Genomic DNA, 22,939 nt, shown 5'->3' with positions numbered 1-22,939 from the left:
AAGTTTTGGAACTGGTTTTTTTTTAAAGATTTTATTTATTCATTTGACAGACAGAGAGAGAGCACAAGTGGGGTGAGGGGCAGAGGCAGAGAGAGAAGCACACTCCCCGCTGAGTAGGGAGCCAGACACAGGGCTCCATCCCAGGACCCTGGGATCATCACCTGAGCCGAAGGCAGACGCTTCACCTACTGAGCCACCCAGGCGCCCCGAAACTAGTTTCTTTCAATTAATGCATCATCAGGTTGTTCTTTATTTCATAATCCATGGAAGCAGCTCCATTGTCAGTGTAGATTGATCCTTATGACCTGCGTAAGGCCAGGCAAGCCCTGGCAGTGAGTCACACAGACTGCCCAAAGGCACGTTGGAGATGAACTGCATCTCTCCTTTTTCTGATGAGAAAACTGAAGCCTAGAGAGGCAGGACTTAATGCATTCTACATACTGCAATTACATCGTGTCAGATCTAGACAGAAGGCCTAAGTTCCCTATGTTCCAAGCCAGTATTTCCTTCTGCTGAACCATCTGAGTGGATGGCTTTAACTGGTTCAAATACCAAACTGAACAAAGATCTAAAAAACATGATCCCTCATATGAATTTTTGGTTCTAATAGGATGACATGGGTAAATGAACACCCTTATCACTACCGCAATGCACACACACACACACACACACACACACCACACCACGCATGCCCCGTGATCTTGAAGATCTTCTGTTCCCAGTGGCAGGTGGCTAAGCCTTCCTGCAAATGAAACCGACTAATACTGCCTTTTAAATGGGAAAACTTTGTACCTTAAGGGACTCCACAGAAGAGTCGTGTATCTGTAAATTGGTATTTGGCAGTGCCCTGAGAAGTACCCCCATCCCCCATGATAGTTTGTAGTGTTTTCTTCTGTAAGCATTTGAAGGACTTTGTTGTTTGGATGAATTCGAGTATACCGACTTTATATCCAATATGCTTCACCTACGAGAGCTTGGGCACCAGACTCTGTTTATTTTACATCAGTTTCCTGCCTCCTGTTGTATTCATGCATTCAAAATGAATAAGTTGCTTTTTCATCTGTCCTGTGAATTTTTATGTTCGTGCAACAGAAATGAATACCATCAATGTACAGTTGCTGTAATAGACAATGATACAGAATGAGAATAAATTACAACCTCAACTATTGAGAACAAGTATCTCTCTTCCATCCCTCCCTCGTATAAATAATCATTCCAGAAAACCTGGAGTAGTGAGTGGCAGAGTGGGTAAGTGCATAGGCCCTAAAGCCAACTCCCTGGGTTTGAATCCCAGCTCTGCTATTTTTTTTTTTTTACCTGTCTGGCCCCTGTGCTCTGGGGGTGCTTGCAGGGGGCTCAGTGAGCCGGTACAGGCAGAACACTCAGTTGCAGCAGGCACATAGCGGGTACTTAGTAACTGTTAGCTTCGGACGATCTAAACTGTATTGTAACATGAGCATATCCTACCAAGATTAAGAATTCCTTTTATCTCTAACCGAGCATCTGTGGATTCGATTTTAGAGACTCTTGACATACTGTTTTCTCTCTGAGTGTGAAAATACCATGCCAGGACACTTCTGAATCATTTTGACAGCATTCTTCATGCCAATTGATCACATTTTATATTATCCATCCTTAAAATAAGTCCTAAAAATTCTACTTTGCTTAGGTTGCCTTTAGCTTTTTGTTCAGTAATTGAAATATAGGCCCTTCAGTTCCATAGACACTCTTTTTACATGCCTTTGGGTGGTAAATGTTGAACTCATGTTCCCTTGAACTCATGGTGGACGCTGACTAGTAACTACAGTATTAGTTCCTACAATGTGGTGTGCAGAAATAGAGGTATTTTGACCATGCTTCAATTGGGCCTGCTTATGGACAGAATTCCTGCAGATTTTCGGGAAGGACGTTTTATCAGACTATTATCAGTATTGTCTTGAGTTGACTCTTGCTTCTTAGTTGCTGGGGTTTTTAAATTATAAGCTGTGGTGGGTTTAGCTTTATAAGGTTATCCATTGAATTTGTTGTGGTTTGTGTGGTTAACTTCTCAGTGTGGGGTGATGGTTATTTTCTTCAGTATTTTAAGGGTAGGTTTGTGTTGTAGTTGAAGCCTGTTTCATTCATACACTTAAACTGCTAAATAAGATAATTGGTGTCCTTTTCTTTGCTCAACATTCTTTAAAAAAAAAGATTTTATTTACTTATCTGAGACCGAGGGAGCACACCAGAGGGGGTGGGGGCAGAGGGAGAGGGAGAAGCAGACTCCCCGCTCAGCGTGGAGCCCTACACAGGACTCAACCCAGGGCTGTGAGATCACAACCTGAGCCAAAGTCAGGCACTCAACCGACTGCGCCACCCTGGTGCCCCTCTTTGTTAAAAGGTCTAAGTAGGCCTTCATTGTTATGACCAAATTTCCCCTTCCCTCCTTCCTCCCTTTCTCCCTCCTTCCATCTTTCCCTTTTCTCCCCACAAGAGTTGAGTCAGAGGTGCTAATGAAAACAAAAATTTATGAGAGCCATGCTTTCAGCTAGAAGAATATTCTAGATTCCCTTTAATCAGTTCACCATTAATTCTAATTCACATTGAAACTTACCCAAAAAACTCATGGAAACAAAGATGCATGAGTTCAATATTGCCATTTTCTTTTTTCCTTGTTTGTCACTGGCTTATAAATTGAATTTTTAGTGGAAGGTTCTTTCTGCAAAGATTATTTAAGATGAAGGATAGTGTAAAACTTCCCCCTGGGATATCCTTATCTGTTTATCCAGGGTCCTTAGTGTATCTTGATTCTCTAACAGCTAGAGGTTTTTTTGTTTTGTGTTTGGGGGTTTTTTTTGGCATTTGATAAAATATTTTATTTATTATTTATTATTTTAGAGGCGGGGTGGGGAGTGCAGAGGGAAAGAGTGAATCTTAAGCAGACTCCACACCCAGTGCAGAGCCTGATGGGGGCGGGGCTGGATCTCACCACCCAGAGATCATGAACTGAGCCAAAATCAGTTGGACTTTGAACAGACTATTTTATCAGGCATCCCTGATAAAATAATTTCTTTTAAAGATTTTATTTATTTATGTGACAGAGAGATAGCAAGGGAGGGAACACAGCAGCGGAGTGGGAGAGGAAGAAGCAGGCTCCCAGCGGAGGAGCCCCATGTGGGACTGGATTCCGGAACGCCGGGATCACGCCCTGAACCGAAGGCATACGCCTAACGACTGCGCCACCCAGGTGCCCCCTTGATAAAATAATTTTTAAATTTTTTCTTTTTTCTAAAGCTACATTTAGAAAAAAAAAAGCATGCAATTAAATTTATTCCAGTGGTCAGTTCTATGAGTTTAAATAAATGCATTATGTCACCATCACTAGTTAAGACATAGGACATTTCCATCACCTCTAAAATTCCCTCTTCCTTTGTGTCATCCCGTCTGCTCCCGGTCTCTGGAAAACATTACTCTGTTTTCTGTTCCTATGGTTTTGCCTTTTCCTAAACTGGATTTCAAATGAAGAGTTAACAGTGTGTCTTGAACTTTAGCAAAACATGTCCTGATAACATACTTGAGAAAGTATTTTCTGTGATACCTACAGACGGATGTATGTATGTGTGAAACTTTTCTGTTAAGTAAAACTCTCTAGCATAAATTAATGTGGAGCATACTTACGGATTTGCATAGATTTAAAAATTGTGCTTACGGTTCCCTGGAGCCATGGTGTTAATTGGTTTATTAGTCAGGTGGAGTGGAGAGCCTGAGGTCAGGACAGTTGTCCTTGAACACGTAAATGAAGAGTGGATAATCACCATGTGTTATTGTTTGGGCTGATTTTTATCTTTAATGGGTAATTCAGAGTCCTGATTAATATTTAGAGCGGTGACTGCTGGCCTCCAACCTGCTCATTATTTTCAGAACTTTAAATAAAATACTTGATTTCTACCCAAGACAGCAGTTACAGGAAGCCTTTTACTTCTTCTTGTCTCACAAACACAACTCTTGACCTCTCCATCTTTATTTCACACATGAAAAATGTCCATAAATGTGGGGATTCTTAAACTTTTTTACTCTGAAAATTCACAGGAATCTTGGAAAAGCACATCTAGGCAGAGTATGAGAGGGTGTTTTTGGAACAGTGTAGCTGAGAGAACAGGGAGGAAATCAGTTTGGTGTTAGGTTTTTATTTTTTGAGAAAAGTAATCATGAAGAGCCTTTCACATTTTATACCAGTGACATTAAGGCCATCTCCCCCCACCCTTTAACAATTATTAAAGTCACTCTTCAGCAGCGGGGTGGTTCAGTCGGTTGGGCGTCTACCTCTGGCTCAGGTCAAGATCCCAGGGTCCTGGGATCCAGTGCCACATCCGGCTCCCTGCTCAGCGGGGAGTCTGCTTCTCCCTCTCCCTCTGCCCCTCCCTGTGCTTGTGCTTTCTCTCTCTGTCTCTCTCTCTGTCAAATAAATAAATAAAATCTTAAAAAAAAAAAAGTAAAGTCACTCTACCCTCCCACCTGCCTTGCCCTCCCCCATGAAGGGGTGATTTGGAAGAAACCGTGGTTTACAACCGGCATTTTATTTTGGAAAAATTTTAAGCATAAAGAAGAATGGAAAGGCTAGTGTAATGAGCACCCATACATCTCATACATACAGCCTTTGGTTAGCATTTTATCCCATGAACATTCCCCTTCCTCCAGCTCACTCTGTGTAGGTACTTTCCCCTTTACTATTTAAAAGTCAAAGGACATCACAACATAAAACATAAACCCCTAAACACTTCACCGCACATATTTTTTAAAGGACTTTCTCCTCCATAACTGCAAAGCTATCAGCACGCAAATTTCACGTTGATGCAGTAACACATTGAAATTTCCCCATTGCCCTAGAATGTTCTTTATCAGTGGCTCTTTTCTTCTAGGATCTAGTCAGGGCTTTTGTCTTAGATTTGCTTGTCATGTCTCTGTACATGCACTTAATCTGAACAGTCCCCTAGCATTTTTCTTCTCATTCATGACCATGGCATTTTGGAAGAGCTCAGACCACTTCTCTTGAGGAATGTCCTATATTTGGGATTTTTCTAGTTATTTCCTCCTGTTTCGATTCAGGTTAAAATTTTTTGGCTAGAAGACAACAGAGGTGATGTTGTCTCCTCATGATGTCACATCTGGAGGGACAAAAGAACACTTTGTTTTTACTGGTAATGCTAAGTATGTTAAGGCAGTGTCTGCCAGATATTTCCATTGTACAAGTATCCTTTTCCCTTTGTCATTAGGAAGTCATTTGTGTGATATTTTGAGACTCTAATATCCTATTCCTTAAGAACCTTTCGCCCTGTAATTTTAGCCTCCCCTGATGATCCCTTTCTAAATCAAAGATTATATTGGTGGTTATGTAAGAGCGATTTTCTGATTCTGTCTTTCTTTCCGTACGTAGTAGCTGGGTTTCTTCAGTAAAGAAGAATTCCCACTTCTCCCCTCTGTTTTTGAGTATCACCATAGACATCCAAAGTGATGTTGAATGTACAAGAAAAGAGACTTCTCCTGACTGAGCTGCCTTTGGATACGCTTTTTGCCATGGCGTTACCTAAAATGCCAATGTACAGAATCGATGGTCCTTTTCCTCCGTAGCAATATAAACATATATTTAATAAATACATTTTGGGGGGCGCCTGGGTAGCTCAGTCGGTTGCATCTGCCTTTGGTCAGGTCATGATCCCAGGGTCCTGGGATTGAGTCCCGCATCGGTCTCCCTGCTCAGCGGGGAGTCTGCTTCTCCCTCTGCCACTCCCCCTCCCCACTGCTCGTTCTCTCTCTCTCTCAAATAAATGAATAAAATCTTTATAAATACATATACATACATAGATACATATATTTCTGTGTCAGCCAGCTCTTTTATAGGAGTGACAAGCTAACCAAAGCATGTACCATGGATTGAGATGCTCGTAGGCTTTTCTGTTTCTTCTTTTCCTTCTATGCTACTTCAGTATAGATGGACCCGAACCTGTCAGTCCTTGTAGCTTATATGTGCCATAGCATGTAATGGAGGGAGGAAGGATACGTATTACCGAAAAGAAGGGGGAAAGGAGGTGATCAAAAAGATAGGAGTATGTGTTTATCACAGTGGTTTTTGAGGATTCACTTGTGCTTTCATACAGGTGTCAGGAGAGGCGTATAGAATTTTGTTCAAGATATAGTAGCTGGGCATTATCCCAGGGAGGCCTTACTTAGATTCTATCAGAGCCTCTAGAACTCTCAGACAAGTTAAAGATTCCAAAGATTTCAGAGATCACCCTCTCTGTTCTCCTCAGAAATCACTTCTGTCTTTACGTTTTAAGACTACTTTGCGTGTACATATCGAAGTATTAACAGATCATCTTGAGCTGTTTCCTTAACTTCTTTAAGCCTTTTTTCTTCTGTAACATAAACATATTGTATCAGGAGCTACGTATCCCCAAGTTTTTTTTTTTTATTTCTCATACCTTCTCTATTAACAAATTGTTCATTATTAAACTTATTTTTAAAGTGTGCAATTTGGTAATTTTTGACATGTGTTCACGTGATGAATCCATCGCAGCAATCGAAATGAGCATATCTGTCACTCCAAAAAGTGTTTTTAGGCCTCTTGGTAATCCCTCCAGGTCCTCCCAGGTCCCCTGCCACCGAGCCTCATCTCTAGATGACAACTTACCTGCTTTCTGTCACTATAGATTATTTTGCAAAGTTCGTAATTCTATGCAAATGAATTTTACAGGATGTACTCCTTTTTGCCTGGCTTTTACTCAGTATAACTGGGTATTGAGGAGGGCACATGTTGGGATGAGCACTGGGTGTTAAATACAACTAATGAATCGTTGAACACTACAACAAAAACTTAAGATGTACTATATGCTGGCTAACTGAACATAATAAAAATAAAATTTTAAAAATGAAATTTATTTATATTGTGTGTATCCATACTTCATTCTTTTTTAATTACTAAACAGTATTACCTTGTATGGGTATTCCACAATTTGTTTTTTTTCTCCTGTTTATTTTTTAAAATTTTAATTCCGGTATAATTAGCATACAGTGTTATATTAGTTTCAGGTGTACACTACAGTGATTCAACATTTCATACAACACCCAGTGCTCATCAGGACAAGGGTGCTCCTTAATCCCTTTCACCTGTTTCACTCACTACCCTCATCACCCTCCCCTCCAGTAACCATCAGTTTGTTCTCTACAGTTAAGAGTCTTTCTTGGTTTGGCTGGCTGGCTCGCTCTTACTCTCTTTTTAACCTTTGCTTGTCTGTTTAGTTTCTTAAATTCTGCATATGAGTGAAATCATATGGTATTTGTCTTTCTCTGACTGATTTATGTCACTTAGCAGAATACTTTCCAGCTCCATCCATGTTGTTGCAGATGGCAAGACTTCATTGTTTTTTATCGCTGAGTAGTATTCCATTGTGTGTGTGTGTGTGTGTGTGTGTGTGTGTACACACACTGCATCTTTTTTTTAAAAAAAAAAGATTTATTGATTTATTTTAGAGAGAGCATTAGTGGGAGGGGTAGAGGGAGAGGAGAGAGAGTCTCAAGCAGACTCCCCGCTGAGCAGGGAGCCCAACACAGGATTCAATCCCAGAAGCCTGAGATCATGACCTGAGTTGAAACCAAGTGTCAAATGCTCAACTGATGGTGCCACCCAGGTGCCCCTTACATACCATATCTTCTTTATCCGTTCACCACTGGATAGATACTTGGGCTGTTTCCATAATTTGGTTATTGTGAATAACAGTGCTGTGAACATTGGGGTGCATGTATCCCTTTTTGATTAGATGCTAAATGTTATAAATGGGAAAGGTGGAACAGGAAATGGATTACTGTAATCATTTCAAAGCTTGGTCCTTATCAGCAAAGATTACCTGGTCTTCTGAGTAATGACACTTTTAACAGAGATAGAAGATACAGAAAAAGAGTCCTGTACATACAGTGTGGCCCTTCATGTGAGACCAGCTGTTCCTTGAATAGAAGCAGCGTAGACTAAGAGCAAGATGTGAACCAGGCTTGTGTGGAAGCTCTCATGAGTGATCCCTGGTGTCCCTCACTACAATCTCCTCAGCAGCTCAAATGTAAAAAGCCCAAGTATCTTGTGTCTAAGAGGATCAAAATGCCACCTTCGTTCGGTTTTATTTGTTACATGCAAGTTTTGTATAGTTTTATAGGAGACTTTTTTTTTTATCACTCATTTGATTTTCATAAAAATGGGGATTGTTTGGGAGAAGAGTCATTAATATTCTTTACAACTTGTTCTTGTTCCTCCTTTTATGTTCGTTGCTAGTGCAGACTTCTCTCTTATGTAAAATATTCCACTGATGCCCTTGATAGATTTAGAGGTTGTTAAAGAAATTGTAATAATAGCTCTGGGAACAGCCAGGAACTGCCTGTCCTATACCATCTGACTGTGGCCAGCCATTCTCCTTGTCATTTTAAAGGCTTTGTGTACACACTAATTCACAAAACGGTTTTGATCAATTTACATTTAGCAAATCTTTCCAAACACAAGCTTTATACAATGAGGACCAGAAAAGTTGGGTTGTGAGTTATTAATGCCTTTATCTGTTAACAGCAGTAGCGATATTGAAATGGTTATTTGGATTTATGAAGGGGACATTTTACTAATGGAATAGCAAATAAAATGGCCAGGAAGGAGAGATGAAACTTTTACCAAAAAAATCTTCGGTTTGTCCTGGTGTTTTCCATAAATTTACCTTTTTCTGTCAGTAAAACTGTTTAGAAATTCTATTCATGCATAGGAATGTATTCAACATGAAGATATTTAGTTATTATTTTTCTTTGAAATGGGCAGGAATTCTATTAAATGAAATGACAGCATACGTGCACACATGCACACACGCACACAGTCTCTCATATCCTAGCTGATTGGGATAATTATTTGCCACGATTAAATACATTGCTGCTACTTTTCATCCTGGAATACACTGCACAGGGTTGTATATTTGAGAAGCACCTTGATTTCAAATCAGAGTCCACAATTTTAGCAGGTTCCCCTGTGATGTCTAGGTTGGGTTTTTTTTTTTCTTGGTCCTTTTTCTTTCCTGTCTTCATGATATATTAACCAATGTGGCTTGTATCTCCCAATTAATAGTGGAACAGACCTATCATGGCTTCTGTTTCTGTGTTGTAGAGGATAGCTACCTGCTTGTTAGGTGCCCTGCGGGGCTCCCAGGGACGTCTGGTGCTTAGTTAACACTGTGTCCCCTTGTTGGTTTCTGAATTTTGATGAATGAACCATGGTAATGTGAGATGTGAACATTAGGCTAGGATTTCTCAGTCTTGGCACTACTGACATTTGGGCCCAGATAATTCTCAGTTGGAGGGGGCTGTCCTTTGCATTGTTGGATATTTAGCAGGATCCTGGCCTCTATCTACTAGACACTGTTAACATCCCTCCCCCCAGTTGTGACAACCAGAAATGTCCCAGACATTGTCAGATGTCAGAGATGCAGAACTGTCCGTAGAGCATGGCTGCCTACTTGGGAGATTCCCTGCAGGACCTCCTAGTGTGAAGTCTGTATATTCCAGATCATTCTAAACATATCCTCCAAATTTAGAAACAGGCTATTAGCTCTTTGGTATATGATGTAATAACAGACAAACTAACAGAGGGACATTTACTTGAAGAAGTTTTTAAAAGTAAACTTGAGACAGTTTGAGAATTACTTATTTTGTCTTCTCCTTAGACAACCCTTCTAGGTTTAATTTTGTTGCTCTTTCAGGATGACTCGGCAGTTTCTTTTAAAAATTCTAACCTCATTCAGATACTCTGATCCTTCCTTTTATTTATTGTGATCACTCTGCAGCTTAATTCCTGTCTCTTCGTTCAGTTCCGCAAACTTTTCCTGGCGGGTGGGGGAGATGGAAACCTAGTTCCTGTCTTCAGGTTTGGGCAAGTTTTTTTTTTTAGGTGGTTAGTTCATTTTTTATCATCTGAGAACTGCGTACAGTCTCCTGCATAACATTTACTTAATACAGTTTTTTTCCCAGTTGATTAAGCATTGACATGATTTTTTCAAAGACTTCAAAGTTGAGATGCTTAATTGCCTTCTCTTAAAAATACAGTAAATATGTTGATGGTAGCTGGGGTGTGGGGCTTGCTCAGAAATCTTCCTTTCGCATTTCTTCTGTAGCCACAAACTGATACTGTGATCCTGACAGAAAAATGAGTGTTCACGTTGACTCCCTGGCAGCCATTTGGGGCCTGGTCCTTTGGGGCCTCGGGGTTTATGGGAAGCATAACGTGAAAGAAACCCAAAAGTAATTCTGAACCCTGGGCAAATCCCCCAGCTCCAAACTTGGCATGTCGTGCCTTTTGAAATGATTATTTTGGTAATGACATCTTTTGGCTAGAAAGTCCGGATACTGGGATTTCTGTAACTGTTAGCAGACCTTGTTAAGATGGCGTTTGTATCATCTGCTGTGATGGAGCAGCGGTCCTGATGACGGACTCCTCCCCTAGCCTCCCAGCTATGGACAATTGCTGATGCGTGAGGTCCAACAGACACGGAGTGGAACCCCAAGACCCTTCCGAACTGCAGCTCTTGCAGTGCAAGGAGCTGGGATATCTTTGCTCTTTGTCTGTGCCTGCCATGGACAAGGCAAAAGAGTCTTGGCAAAAACCAGAAACCAAAACAAGACCAAACCCAGAGCCAGTTGCCTGTTTGAAAAGTTTTTGCTTAGATGGTTTGAAAGTGGCATTTAGGGGAGAGGGCAAGGTCATCCTTGATACCAAGAGAAACCGTCTGAGGTCTCTCCGTCGGTCAGCAAATAATGGCACCTAAAAGGATGATGTCCGTTCAGTGCCATCGTCCCTGTCTTTCGTCCTCAACAGCTTCCCCCTGTGCCAGTCTGTCCTTATTTATTTATTCTAGAGTGGCCAAAATGTCATTTTAGCGGGGTTTCAGTTTTATTTCTGTTAGCTCTTTATAGAAGCTTGCCTGGTTTTTAATTCTTTCCTTCTTTATTGCCAGACAAAAGGAGAGGGAATATACCACTAGGATACAGAGTGGTTTGTAGTAAAAATGAAAGATTGACACAGAAAGAGCATGTGAATCCCCATATCTTGTCTTCAGTGCTGTCGGTTGGCATCGGTGAGCAGTTTTAAAAGAGCCAAAATGATGGATTTTACATCCGAGGAGTGAGGAAGAACCTTGAGAATTTCCAGCCTTTAAACACAAGAGAATCTATAGTATTTTGAAAGAGGAGAACATTCTCTAGCTTCCCTGGGTAATTCACCCTAATGCTTTAACAACTTTCTGCATCAGGAAATTCTGTATGAGTTACAGCCTAAATTCTTCATGCTGCTTAAGCCTGTTCCTTCTTGTTCTGTCCTCAGTGGGGGGATCGAACAGCTGGTCACAGGCCCCAATGCAAGAACCATTCACATAATTGAAAACTGTTATTAAATTGCCCCTTCAGCCACTCTTTCTTGCTCATTCTCTTTTTTTGTTCATGGCTAAATAATCCCAATTCCCTTAAACTGTTCTCATAGGTCTTTCAAACCCTTTAATTATCCTTGTGCCTTTCTGCCAAGCCTTCTCTAAATTCTGGGTCAGCTGTAGTCCCCAGAACTCAACCGCGTTTTGCGAGGCGGGTTTGAACAGTGCTGAGGGTCACGAGACCATTTCCTCACACTCTACCCGCTTGCCTTCAGTTATACATCATAGTCGTGGCGTGGCCTTTTTTCTTTTTTATGTTTTTCCACCTACATTTGTTGCTGACTCATGGTCGAATTTTTACTTTCCATCTTCTGGAATGAGTAGAAGCTTTCTATTCTTACCACACTTCCTGTATTAGGCCTGAATTTTTACTCTACAGCGTATCTATTAATTCATCATTAAACTCTCATTTCAACCTCAGTCAGAAAAAAAAAAAAAAATATATATATATATATAGGTTCAGATGAAGCGACAGTAAATCCATGCTTCAAATAGGAATGAAGTAGTGATGTTTTTCAGTTTACTGTCTTTGTGTGCTGGTTTGTCTCCTCACTAGAAGGTTATTTTGATAAAGTTAAGTTTCTGGACCAGTGGAGCAGGGGGTTGTCAGAGGATGCATTGTAGCTGAAACTTGCAGTTCCTTTGACACAGTCTGTCGTTGTGTCTTTGTGTACAAGATGGAGAAACGTGTGCAGTAGCCTACATGGTGACAGAACCGGAAGGAGGCCTGGTCTGCCCAGAGAAGGCTGAAGCCTGGGCTTCTGTTGAGCCGAGCTGCCGGCTGTCGTGCTGTGGCTCCTCTTTGACCTCGGCCTGCTGGATATTTTTACCAGGGACTTTTTGATGAAGACAGAATGCGTGTTTTCAGATGTAAAAATTGTTTAAAAATAAATAAGTTTTAAAAATGTAAAAATTACACAGAGTGGGGAAGAATGGCTCGTCTGTTGGCTGTGAGAGTCAGGATTCTGCAGGATTTTGCTGTGATTGTGCAATGGGCTCAGACTAACAGGAAGTCCTTGATGAAGGTGAAAGAAGCCAGTCCCGATGAATAAGCAGAGAGTAGAGGAATCACTGGAAACGGCCAAGAGCAGCATTTCCCATTGTGCCCACCCCAGCATTAGTACTTTGTGGTGCTCATCAGCCTGAAAAGTTTAAAAAAAAACAAAAACAAAAGATAAAGATAAAGATCATTGAATAATTAGTGTGGGAAATTCCGAGGTCAAACAAAGGTTAACGTGTTTCTTTACCGACGACCTTCTCAGCTTTTACTATGTTAACATGCATTAAGCATTTTAAGAGGCAGATACAATGTGCAGTGTTTTCGCAATGAAGGTGACCTTCTTTTCAAGAAGCATTTTGTTGGATGACTGATGTGCTGGACGCCTTGGGAAACACTGACGCGGAGATTTTACTTGAGTGGAAACCCTGTGTGAGCTTGTGATAAAGAACGAAAGAAAGTCATCCAGTCCTAGTGTCCAGACCAGTAGAGGTACCCTTCCCGGCAGATCATATTTGGAGAGTAGTCTTCTAAAGGGCAGTGGCAAACCAAGGCATGTTCTATGAGGAATAAATAAAAGGAATGGCCTGGTGGGGGGGTGGGGGCGGTGCCTCGGTGGCTCCATCGGTTGAGCGTCTAATTCTTGGTTTTGGCTCAGTTCATGATCTCAGCGTCATGCGATCGAGCCCCATGCCAGGCTCCATGCTCAGTGTGGGGTCTGCTTGAGGTTCTCTCCCTCTCTCCCTCCATCCCTCCCTTTCCCTCTCCCTTTCCCTCTCCCTCTCCTCCCCTTCCCATCTCAAATAAATAAATAAATAAATAAATAAATAAATAAATAAATAAATAAATAAATAAATAAATACAGTCTTTAAAAAAATAAAAGGAAAAGGGATGAAGAGGCATGGACAGACATGACAACTCAGGTAAAATATTGAAAGGGCTCCTTAAAGCCTGAGACCTTGTGGATTTCTTGTTGGACAGACAACAGCAGTGAGGGTAACAGTGGCCCCCGTGGGCATGGCTCTTGCTGTCTGCCAGACACTGTGCCATGGGCCTTTCATTTAATTCGCTTAAATCTTAAAACAACCCTATGAGGCAGGTGCTATTCATAGTTCCATCTCATGGTAGAGGAAGAGTAAGACACAGAAAGGTAAATTTAATTCACCAAGGTCACACAGCCAGTAAATGGCAGAGCTGGGCCTTGAACTCTTTGCGGTTGGATTCTGCAGCCTCTGCCCTGCTCTGTGGATTTCAGCTGTGTGTGATGAAGCCCTTTTGACTTGGGGGGGGGGGGTACCTGTACTCAGGTGTTCAAGATCATCCATTAAGGATGTTGACTCCCTCCTACGGCTGATTTATATAGTGGCTTTAAGAACACACTGGCATTGCCTAAGAGCTTGGACTCAGCGGTTGTGGACGGTCTAACAGGTCTGTGGTGCGATTGCAAAAGGATGTTCACTTGCATGGGCCTTTTCATCTTTAGGTTCCGTGATGTTTTTCCCCAGTTTTCCACAGAATACCTCTCTGATGGCACTCTACACAGAGAAAGTGCTCCGCAAAAGCTTTTGATCACTACCTCGAATTGATGGCGTTTTGCAACTAGGAAATTCAAGGTCAACTAGCTCATTATAATGTTGTTAAATTTATAATCAGGGGTTACGGCTGGACTAGTGCTGAAGCGGTGAGCTTTGCAAGCCAAATGACCTGTCTGTCCAAACCCTGTTGCCTTTCCGTCTGCAGTGTGTGAATAGATTTATCATTAGCAAATCACATTCCAAGAGAAGCAACATGGGTTTGCAGTGCAGATACTCATTACTTGTTTGATACTAAATAACCCCTCCCTATGTTCAGTTTCAATTGGTCTTGGAATTGGCAGTGTCCTCTGGTTCTTGGCAAAAGCAAATGAACACCCTCTCAGTAGAAAGCACTTGCATTCTAGAGCTCACAGTATCTCAGAAAAAATTTTTAAGGTCAATGTAGTACATAATAAAAAAAAATTAAGCACCCAAGAATCCAAGGTGAGTGAGAAACAGCAGACTAAAGAAAGCAGCCCTCAAGTAATTTCATATTTGGAATCATTAGACAGATGGGTTTTTGAAAGCCATGTTTACTCTGCCTAAAAAAAATAACAGATAATGTTGAAAAAAATCTCTGCAGGGAGCCGCACACTTTGTATAACTGACCTTTAAAATGACCACATAGAACTTGTAGATGTTAAAAAGGACAATAACCAAAATTTAAAACTTACCGTACGGACTTAACAGCGGACTGGATGCTACCAAAGAAATAGATCGAAGGGATTGTTAGAAATGAAGCACAAAGAGGGCCTCTGCAGAGCAACACGGGGCCAGGTTGAGAGAGTCTAACATTTATCTAGTAGATTTCTGTAAGCAGAACAGAGAGGAAATGGAGAAGAGGCATTAATTGTTGAGATCATGACTGAGAAGATTCCAGAGCTGACCAGAGACGCTAAAGATTCAAGAAGCCCAGTGAATACTAAAAAGTATAAATAAACCCTAGAAACACAACACAAGGGGTGCCTGGATGGCTCAGTCCTTAAGCGTCTGCCTTCAGCTCGGGGCGTGATCCCGAGATCAAGCCCCTTATCGGGCTCCTCCGCTGGGAGCCTGCTTCTTCCTCTCCCATTCCCCCTGCTTGTGTTCCCTCTCTCCCTGGCTGTCTCTGTCAAATAAATAAATAAAATCTTTAAAAAAAAAAAAAAAAGAAACACAACACAAGATAGGAAAAGGACAGATTACCTTCAGAGGAGCAATAGTCCGCTTTATTGCTGACAATTCTTAACAGTAGCAACAGAGGAGGTAAAATAGAAGTGGAATAATAATTCAGGGCACTAAAACAAAATAAAAACAGACAAAACCAAAAAAGAAAAAAAGAAGCCCTTTCAGTCTAAAAATCTATACCCAATGAAGATAGCTGTCAAGTATATGGATTTTAAAAAGAGATTTTTCAGACCAAACAAAACCTGAGAAATTCTCCTCCAACAAGACACAAGAACATTCTGAAGGATATACTTAGGCAGAAGGGATCCCAGATGGAAAATGTGAGATGAAAGAAGCAATGAAAAAAAAAAAGTGGCCAGTATATCGGTCAATCTAACAACACAGAAAAATTAAAATGCCATCTTGTAGGGTTAACGAAGATGTAATTAAAACACATGACTGTAGTAATCTATTAGGTGATGGGTAAATATAGTTTGAGTTTTCTAAAATCCGTGGTACTGTTGGGGAGGAATGGTGTTGATAAAATTTAGACTCTGAAGGGGAGAGAAATAGAGACAGACGAGCAGCAAGAGGCCACCACGAAAACAGCCAGAGACCAGGAGGTTTGGGTTCTAGGAGCATCTCGGCTTCAAGTCCCTTGTATGGCCTTTGAAAAGCTACTTCCCTCATCTGTGTCTCAGTTTTCTTGTCTGTAAAATGAAACTCTGGGACCCAATATATTTTAAAGCCTCTTCATTATGATTCTGTGAAACACAGAAATAGATTCTCTAGGGAAAAACAAGGAATCAATAATTCCTGAGTTGGTTTTTCCTTAACGGCCTTTGAAATGTTCTCGATAAGCCCTCAGCATTTTACTTCTGGCTCTCACGCATCTCTTCCAAGACTGGAGCTAAAGGGAGTGTCGAGGCGCAGGTGTGTATTTTGCTCGCCTTTCTCCATGTGTTGATTTTGCTTCGCTTTCTTGTCATCAAGCAGCTGAACAGAGTGATGGCAGTTTACCCAAGCCTGAGGGGGCAGGTGGCTCGTGTGGCCACATGGGGGACATTGGCAGAAACAGGCTGTGAAAAGTGGGCCTCATTGCGCCACTACCATTCTGAATTTCTTAGTGTCTGGTCTGTACTGACGTGTGCCTCCTTTCCTTTCTCCCCTTCTTTCTCTTCTTGCCCCATGCCCCCCCACTTCGCTCTTCTTCCTGTCCACACAGGCTAATAATAAGCCTGAGATCGAAGCGGCCCTCTTCCTAGACTGGATGCGACTGGAGCCCCAGTCCATGGTGTGGCTGCCTGTCCTGCACCGGGTGGCTGCCGCAGAGACTGCCAAGCACCAGGCCAAGTGCAACATCTGCAAGGAGTGTCCTATCATCGGCTTCAGGTATCTGGAACCCCCCAAATGGCATTTTTTTTTTTAGTTTGTGTCTCTCACGTTTTTCAGACTTGATCTTTTATCTCCTGTGCCAGTTGCTGTCAGTTTGTTCCTTTTCTGAGTGACTACCCTGGTCCCCGGGCTGTTTTGATGGCTCGGACTCATTAGGCAGGTGGTCCTTTCCACCTTCATTGCGGAGCTCTGCAGAGCCACGTTCATGGCTGAACAGGACCGCCTGGTCGCCTGCCGCCACGGAGACACCTGTTCGGCAGCGGAATGCGCATTCACGGCGGCACCTGCTTCCCCGGGGCCAGACAATGTTAACCATCTCTGTAGGGTTTTTTTTTTTATTTTAATGGCTCTTTTTTTTTTCCAGTTTATAAAAATTCTCTAGGAATCAGTTCTAAGACTAAAAGATGGTTCTGTTTGAGAGAGACCTGTCACGGTAGCTCGGTTTCTTATTCACTTTGTACCACTATTCTTCCCTGAACTAACAAGAATTGTTTCAAGCAACCCAGAACGTACTTCTTTACCTGTGAATCTGGTTACACTCTTTGCATAGTACCCTAATGAACTCTAAGGGACTATAAAGTATGCGAGTAAATGAAAATTTCACAAAGCAGCTTAAAAAAAGGGAAAGGTTCTTTATAAATTTAAAAGTGAAAGAGATAGGAAGCATAGCAGGTTATTACTCTGATATTCTTACAGTGTCACGGAAAACAGTTGGTTCTTAAACCTTCGGCCTCACTGACCTGCTTGGGGGCGAGGGGATATGTTTAAATGAATTAATCTTACTGAACAAGAATCCCAAATCCAGATTTTGCAGTGGTGATGTATTTCAACATCTGGATGGACATCAGGGTTTCCATAGCGATGACTCAGCCGTCCAGTTGTAAACTGGCTCTATGGTCTGTGCCTGCTCAGAATCCACTTAACAGCTAAGTCAATAGTCTTTCTCTAGTTCTGCCCAGACTTGTTTTCCTTGTTTCCCAATAACTCCTCCGTACCATTCATGTGCTTTTTATTCAGTCCCCTTTTACCCCTGGTGCTTGTCCTTCCATACTTCATGTTGTTGACAAAGAGGTTTTTGCAAAAACCCTTCGAGGTTTCTAAAGCCTAGATAGACAACCCAGAGTAGACAGTGCTCACAGAGGACACAGTTTTCCTTCCTCCCTGATTTCTGGCAGGTAAGAATGATGCCAGGGAGATGGGGAGGGGAAACCACAGGGGACTGCGGTCTCTCAGCTTCCCTGGCTAGCTAGTGAGGTTTATGTGCAGGGGGGGGGCTTCACAAAATAGAAAAGGGGAGTGCTTTGGAGGATCTGAGAGTGATGTTGCCTTTAATTCTTTTGCCCTTATCGAATTAGATTATTTCGGGAAGCGGCACTTCTCTTTCCTCCTCCCCCTCTCAAAAGCTGGTTGGGATCTAAAAAAGGTAGCTTTTTCCCCACATCCCCATATGTGGCAGAAGGAATATGTTTATTTGAATTGGCCAGCGTTCTTATCTAAGAAAGCAAACGGCAGGGAGAATAGGAAATAATAAAGTATACTGAGAATGGGGGCGTATGTACCACCTCGTACTTACAGATTACAGCTGCTTTCATCCAGCCCCAATTTGTCTTTTCTTGGGGCTTCACTTATCATTTGTGGGTAACGTGGTGGTAGTGGGGTGGTTCTGAAGAGAGAGGCATGAAAGAGATCAAGTAGCTACCTGAAGGTGCATCTTGTCAGTCAATCAGAAAATGTGATTAAAGCAAGATGAATTTTCAGTGAGAGTCCTTGTTTCATTTGCCTTTATTTTATGAAATTGCGTCCTCTTGATAAGTTGTTTTGAAAATAATTGCTTCAGAAAAATGTTTGTCCCCAGAATGGGTCGGGGGCTTGCAGTATATCCGTCTCTGTCTCCTGGAAGTCCTTTTAAGATCTTGCGTTTGGTCTTCAAAAGACTGGAAGGTTGCCAGTATCTTCCTACTTAATCTGAAGGGGTTCCTCGTGGAGTTTAAATGAGAGCTGAAATTTTCTTCCCTCCTTCCATATGTTTATAGGATAATCGTCCTTCCAAAATGTTTTTTTTTAAAGATTTTATTTATTTATTCAACAGAGATAGAGACAGCCAGCGAGAGAGGGAACACAAGCAGGGGGAGTGGGAGAGGAAGAAGCAGGCTCATAGCGGAGGAGCCTGATGTGGCTCGATCCCATAACGCTGGGATCACGCCCTGAGCCGAAGGCAGATGCTTAACCGCTGTGCCACCCAGGCGCCCCCCAAAATGTTTTGATACTGTAGGAGAAGCACCAGACATACGTAGATGGAGGAAGTTAATCACTTACCTATGGGATTACTGAACCTTGCATTCTCTTTCCAGAATTAAAACAGTGTGGAAGAAGGTTTATTAAAGAACATTCTTTGGGAATTTGATGTGAAGAAATACATATGTGTTTGTTTTTGTTTTTCACCAGGTACAGGAGTCTAAAGCACTTTAACTATGACATCTGCCAGAGTTGCTTTTTTTCTGGTCGAGTTGCAAAGGGCCATAAAATGCACTATCCCATGGTGGAATACTGCACTCCGGTAAGTTAGATGCCTCCCCGGCGTGAGAGTTTGCTCACCAGAAGGAGTTTCACTTCTGTATGGCACTGCAGATGATGTGTGATGCTGGGGTCTATAAGTTCCCCGGATGTTCCCCAGCTGAAGTGGCTCCTCATAGTAGGCTCCAGATCGACTTGATCCCTAGTGCGTGGGGTGGTGCCGAGAAGACGTTTTCACATTGATTTGGCCGAGCCCTAGCAGTTGTGTGGAAACGTTTCATGGCCGTGGGGCATGCTGGGAGTTGGGGTAGAGGGTGTTGTGGGGCTCCTCCGTATCTAGGATCCCCTGCTTTCAGTCAGTCTTGCTTAACTCAGGCCAGGCATTTGCCTTTTATTTTTATTTATCTTTTTGACTGTTTGTGTATGTGTATATACATATATATGTATATACGGGTGCATTTGCCTTTTAAACTACTCTGTGAAATAGGTATTATCCCCTTCTTACAGACGAGGACTCTGAGGTCTTAAGGTGAAATAATTTGCCCAAGGTTAGATAATTAAGAGGTGGAGCTTTCTCCCAAGATGTTGTTTTGGGGAAGTGTTCGGTGGCTCACAGAACTTTGAAAGAATCTCTGGTAACATGTAAAGGACATAGACTCGGTGGTCAGACACACGAGGGTGTAAATCTGTTGTTCTTTAAACACTAGCTGCCTGCTCTTCAGTGCCTGCTCCGTGCATTGGCATTGCCTGGGAGCTTACTAGAAATGCAGAAGCTCAGGCCCCGCCCCTGACTTCATAACTCCACCCTGCATTTTACAAAGAGCTGCAGTTGGATGCCACGCACATCAAAGTTCGAGAAGCTCTGTTCTCGAACTTTCACTCTCTTCTTTCTTCCGTCATCAGAGCGATGACCCAGGTCTTTCCTTGTCTTTCTCACTTGGATTCCTCTCGCAAAGGCATTCAGTGATGGAGAATGAGCCACGCAGTGAATAGAATGATACTCAGTGGATGAACCGTGACATGACTGTGGACAGAATCGGTTTTAAAATACTGTAAGGTGTGACCAAACTTAAGGTCAACGTTAAGACTTCTACAAACTCCCATTGATCCAGTAGCCCTCCCAGTTGCTACACTTCAGTTTTTTGTCGTAACAACTTGCTGAGGTATTACTGCTGCGATTTTGCAGGTGGTCAGAGCCTTGGAGAGGTAACTAACTTGCCCCAGTGAGCCCGACTAGTTACTGCGAGGCCCCGCCTGGTTTCTGTCGGTAGACTTGGCTCCTGACCACCACGGTCTCTCCAGTTACGGAACAAGCGCCCTGGAGCAGAACGCCGAGTAGCGTTTACCTTGAGGGCGTACCCCTGTAGGTCTGAGCTCGTGCGCTTTCCCTTTCAGACTACATCGGGAGAAGATGTTCGTGACTTTGCCAAGGTACTAAAAAACAAATTTCGAACCAAAAGGTATTTTGCGAAGCATCCCCGAATGGGCTACCTACCAGTGCAGACTGTCTTAGAGGGGGACAACATGGAAACGTGAGTAGTGGCGAGCGCAAAAGTCTCTCATTTGACATATATTTGAGCTCCTCTCAGCTGAATGCCCTCCTTCACTCCCAAATGCAAACAGTCTCTCCTATTTCTTTCTTTAGATTTACTTTAGCCGAAAAGAGAAAAACAAGCTAATGGTCAATTGCCATTTTCCCATGTTAGTTGTCCCGTGACAATTACCTGTTCCAAAACTGAAACCTGATCTCACAGGGAAAGAAACTACGTGACAGCTACTAATTCCCTTACAAGAAATACGGGACTGTTTACAAATGAGTGATTCCAGTCTTCCATTTCGGTTTTCCTCCCTCACAAATCACGAAGCGTGTGTCTTTTTGTATCTGGTTGTGTGGTCATACCTAGTCGCTTTTATCTCCTTGAAAGAAAAGACACTCACAGGAAATTTCTTCACAGTAAGTAGCAATGATTCTCATGATCAAAATGATGATACCTCCACCTCTCTGCAACCTTCTCGTGTTTTCCATAACGGATGGCAGTCGCACACTTGTTTTTCTTTCACCTCACTCTCCACCTTTGTTTGGCTGTTGCTTTTCATGGTTCATACTTAATTGGTTGGATTTTATTTATTTTGGCCTCTCAGGATTTTTTTTAATTAATTTATTTTTATTTATTTATTTATTTTGTGGCTGAGTTTGCCTGTGTCTCTCTTCACCACCTCATTTTTTGTTTTGCAGTCCTGTTACTCTGATCAACTTCTGGCCGGTAGATTCTGCGTGAGTACTTCTGCTGCTACCACCAACACATTTGCTTGCTTGATTTGACAACTTTTTGTTCTGTTGGCTTGGTTTGGTTTTAAGGACACATTAATTTCCCTTCCTTCATTTCATTTTTTTCCTTCCCACGGTAAGACGTCGAGAGTGCCATCCACCACAGATCAGGGGAATCAGAGTGAGGTTTCCGGGTCCCTACCTGGTCAGGTTTTAACCAGCAGACATCCTGGCCTGGAATCAGTCATCAAAGAAACGAATGGGTTGTTAGTTCTATTCCTGAGAGACGTGTTTACGTATTCTTCCGTGATAAGCTCCTCTGATTGCATAAGAACATTCTTGAGCCATATTTTTTGAGATTCAACACTTCAGGGCCTTCAAAAGGATGATGGTTTGTTCTTTAGGGCCTGTTACAAGTGGACCATTAAAAATCAGCAGAATTTGCTTTATAGTATGATGTGGAGTTTGGTGGAATAATTTCAGTCAGGCGTGTGTACTTTTTATCATGCTACTGGACTAATCTTTATACACATGAGTTTCTCAGTTTTGAGCTAAACACACTTTGCTCTCCTCTCCAAACTAAATATTCAGCTCATAAATAGTTACACATTTACACTGGAAGGAAAGTACTGTATACTATCGGTGTATATTCATAATACTAATATTAGATACCAACAGATAATTGGTTTATCTTAGAGTTTATGATGTTACTAGAAAACTCTGGGGAGTCTGTGATTTATATATTAGGAAACAAAGCGTGCATTGTTTTAAAGTTACATTGTGTGGAGTTTTTATAACAAAGTTTTGTTATTTCCCAGCGTACTTTATTAAAATATTTATTTAAAGTCAGACAGCTCTATTATATAGAGAGCAAAATGACCGATTTAGAAGAACTCTATTTTTATTGGGTCTCTTTTATTGTTCCACCATGTAATTTAATTTAAAGTATATCCTTTTTTAAAAATCCTGTAGTGATAAATGCAAGCTATTAATTGAGGTTTATTTTAAGTCTTTATTGGCCTAAAAGAAGTATAAGGCGTCCCTTTCTTTATTAAAGCTGCATTATTGTGCCCCTTAATTTTGCGATACGGTACCTCTACCTTATTTTTTTTTACTCATGAAGGGGAGTTATTTAGATTCAGTTCTGGTTTTTTTGCTGTTCGTAGGTGGTTGTTTTCCCTAACCCGGGTAGTTTATTTACTTATAGAAGTTAGAACCTTTCCTGAGTGAGAAAATTCAAAACAAACTGATAGACTGAACTCCTCACCGAGTGGATTTATTCTGTGTTTTGAGTAAGTTCTAGCCAGTTGAAATATCCAAAAGGCAAAGATGCTACAGAATAACTTTAAAAATGCATAGATAGAGGTAACACAAAATAATAAGCCAAAAATAACTAACAGTCCTTGAATGGGAAAAAAAAGAAGCTTATTGAATACATCAACTAATGAGAAAAAACATGACAAATGAGCTTAATGTCATTTATTTTAAGTAGACGGTGTTTGCCTTCAACTTTGAAGAACTTTCAAATTAATAACATCCTTTTTTAAAATATCTTCCTCTAAAAACTAAA

General features: G+C 41.6%; 1 protein-coding gene across 14 annotated transcripts in view; it reads left to right on the top strand.

Moving 5' to 3' along the window:
• Positions 1–22,939, top strand: part of DMD (dystrophin) — a 2,070,581-nt gene that overhangs the window by 1,982,826 nt on the left and 64,816 nt on the right. For 8 of the 14 annotated variants that reach the window (XM_034649821.1, XM_034649815.1, XM_034649816.1 and 5 more), the window contains 4 exons: positions 16,417–16,583; positions 19,032–19,143; positions 20,496–20,632; positions 21,337–21,375. In XM_034649821.1, coding sequence (XP_034505712.1) covers positions 16,417–16,583; positions 19,032–19,143; positions 20,496–20,632; positions 21,337–21,375 — 455 coding nt within the window. Of the gene's footprint in view, positions 1–16,416; positions 16,584–19,031; positions 19,144–20,495; positions 20,637–21,336; positions 21,376–22,939 lie in introns of those variants that run through there. The other 6 variants (XM_034649818.1, XM_034649819.1, XM_034649812.1 and 3 more) reach the window with 2 other exon arrangements.

The sequence above is a fragment of the Ailuropoda melanoleuca genome, chromosome X, assembly GCF_002007445.2.
Source record: "Ailuropoda melanoleuca isolate Jingjing chromosome X, ASM200744v2, whole genome shotgun sequence".
In the NCBI taxonomy this organism is placed as follows: Eukaryota; Metazoa; Chordata; class Mammalia; order Carnivora; family Ursidae; genus Ailuropoda; species Ailuropoda melanoleuca.
The sequence above is the reverse complement of the archived record's forward strand: the minus strand, read 5'-3'. Positions and strand labels throughout refer to the sequence as shown.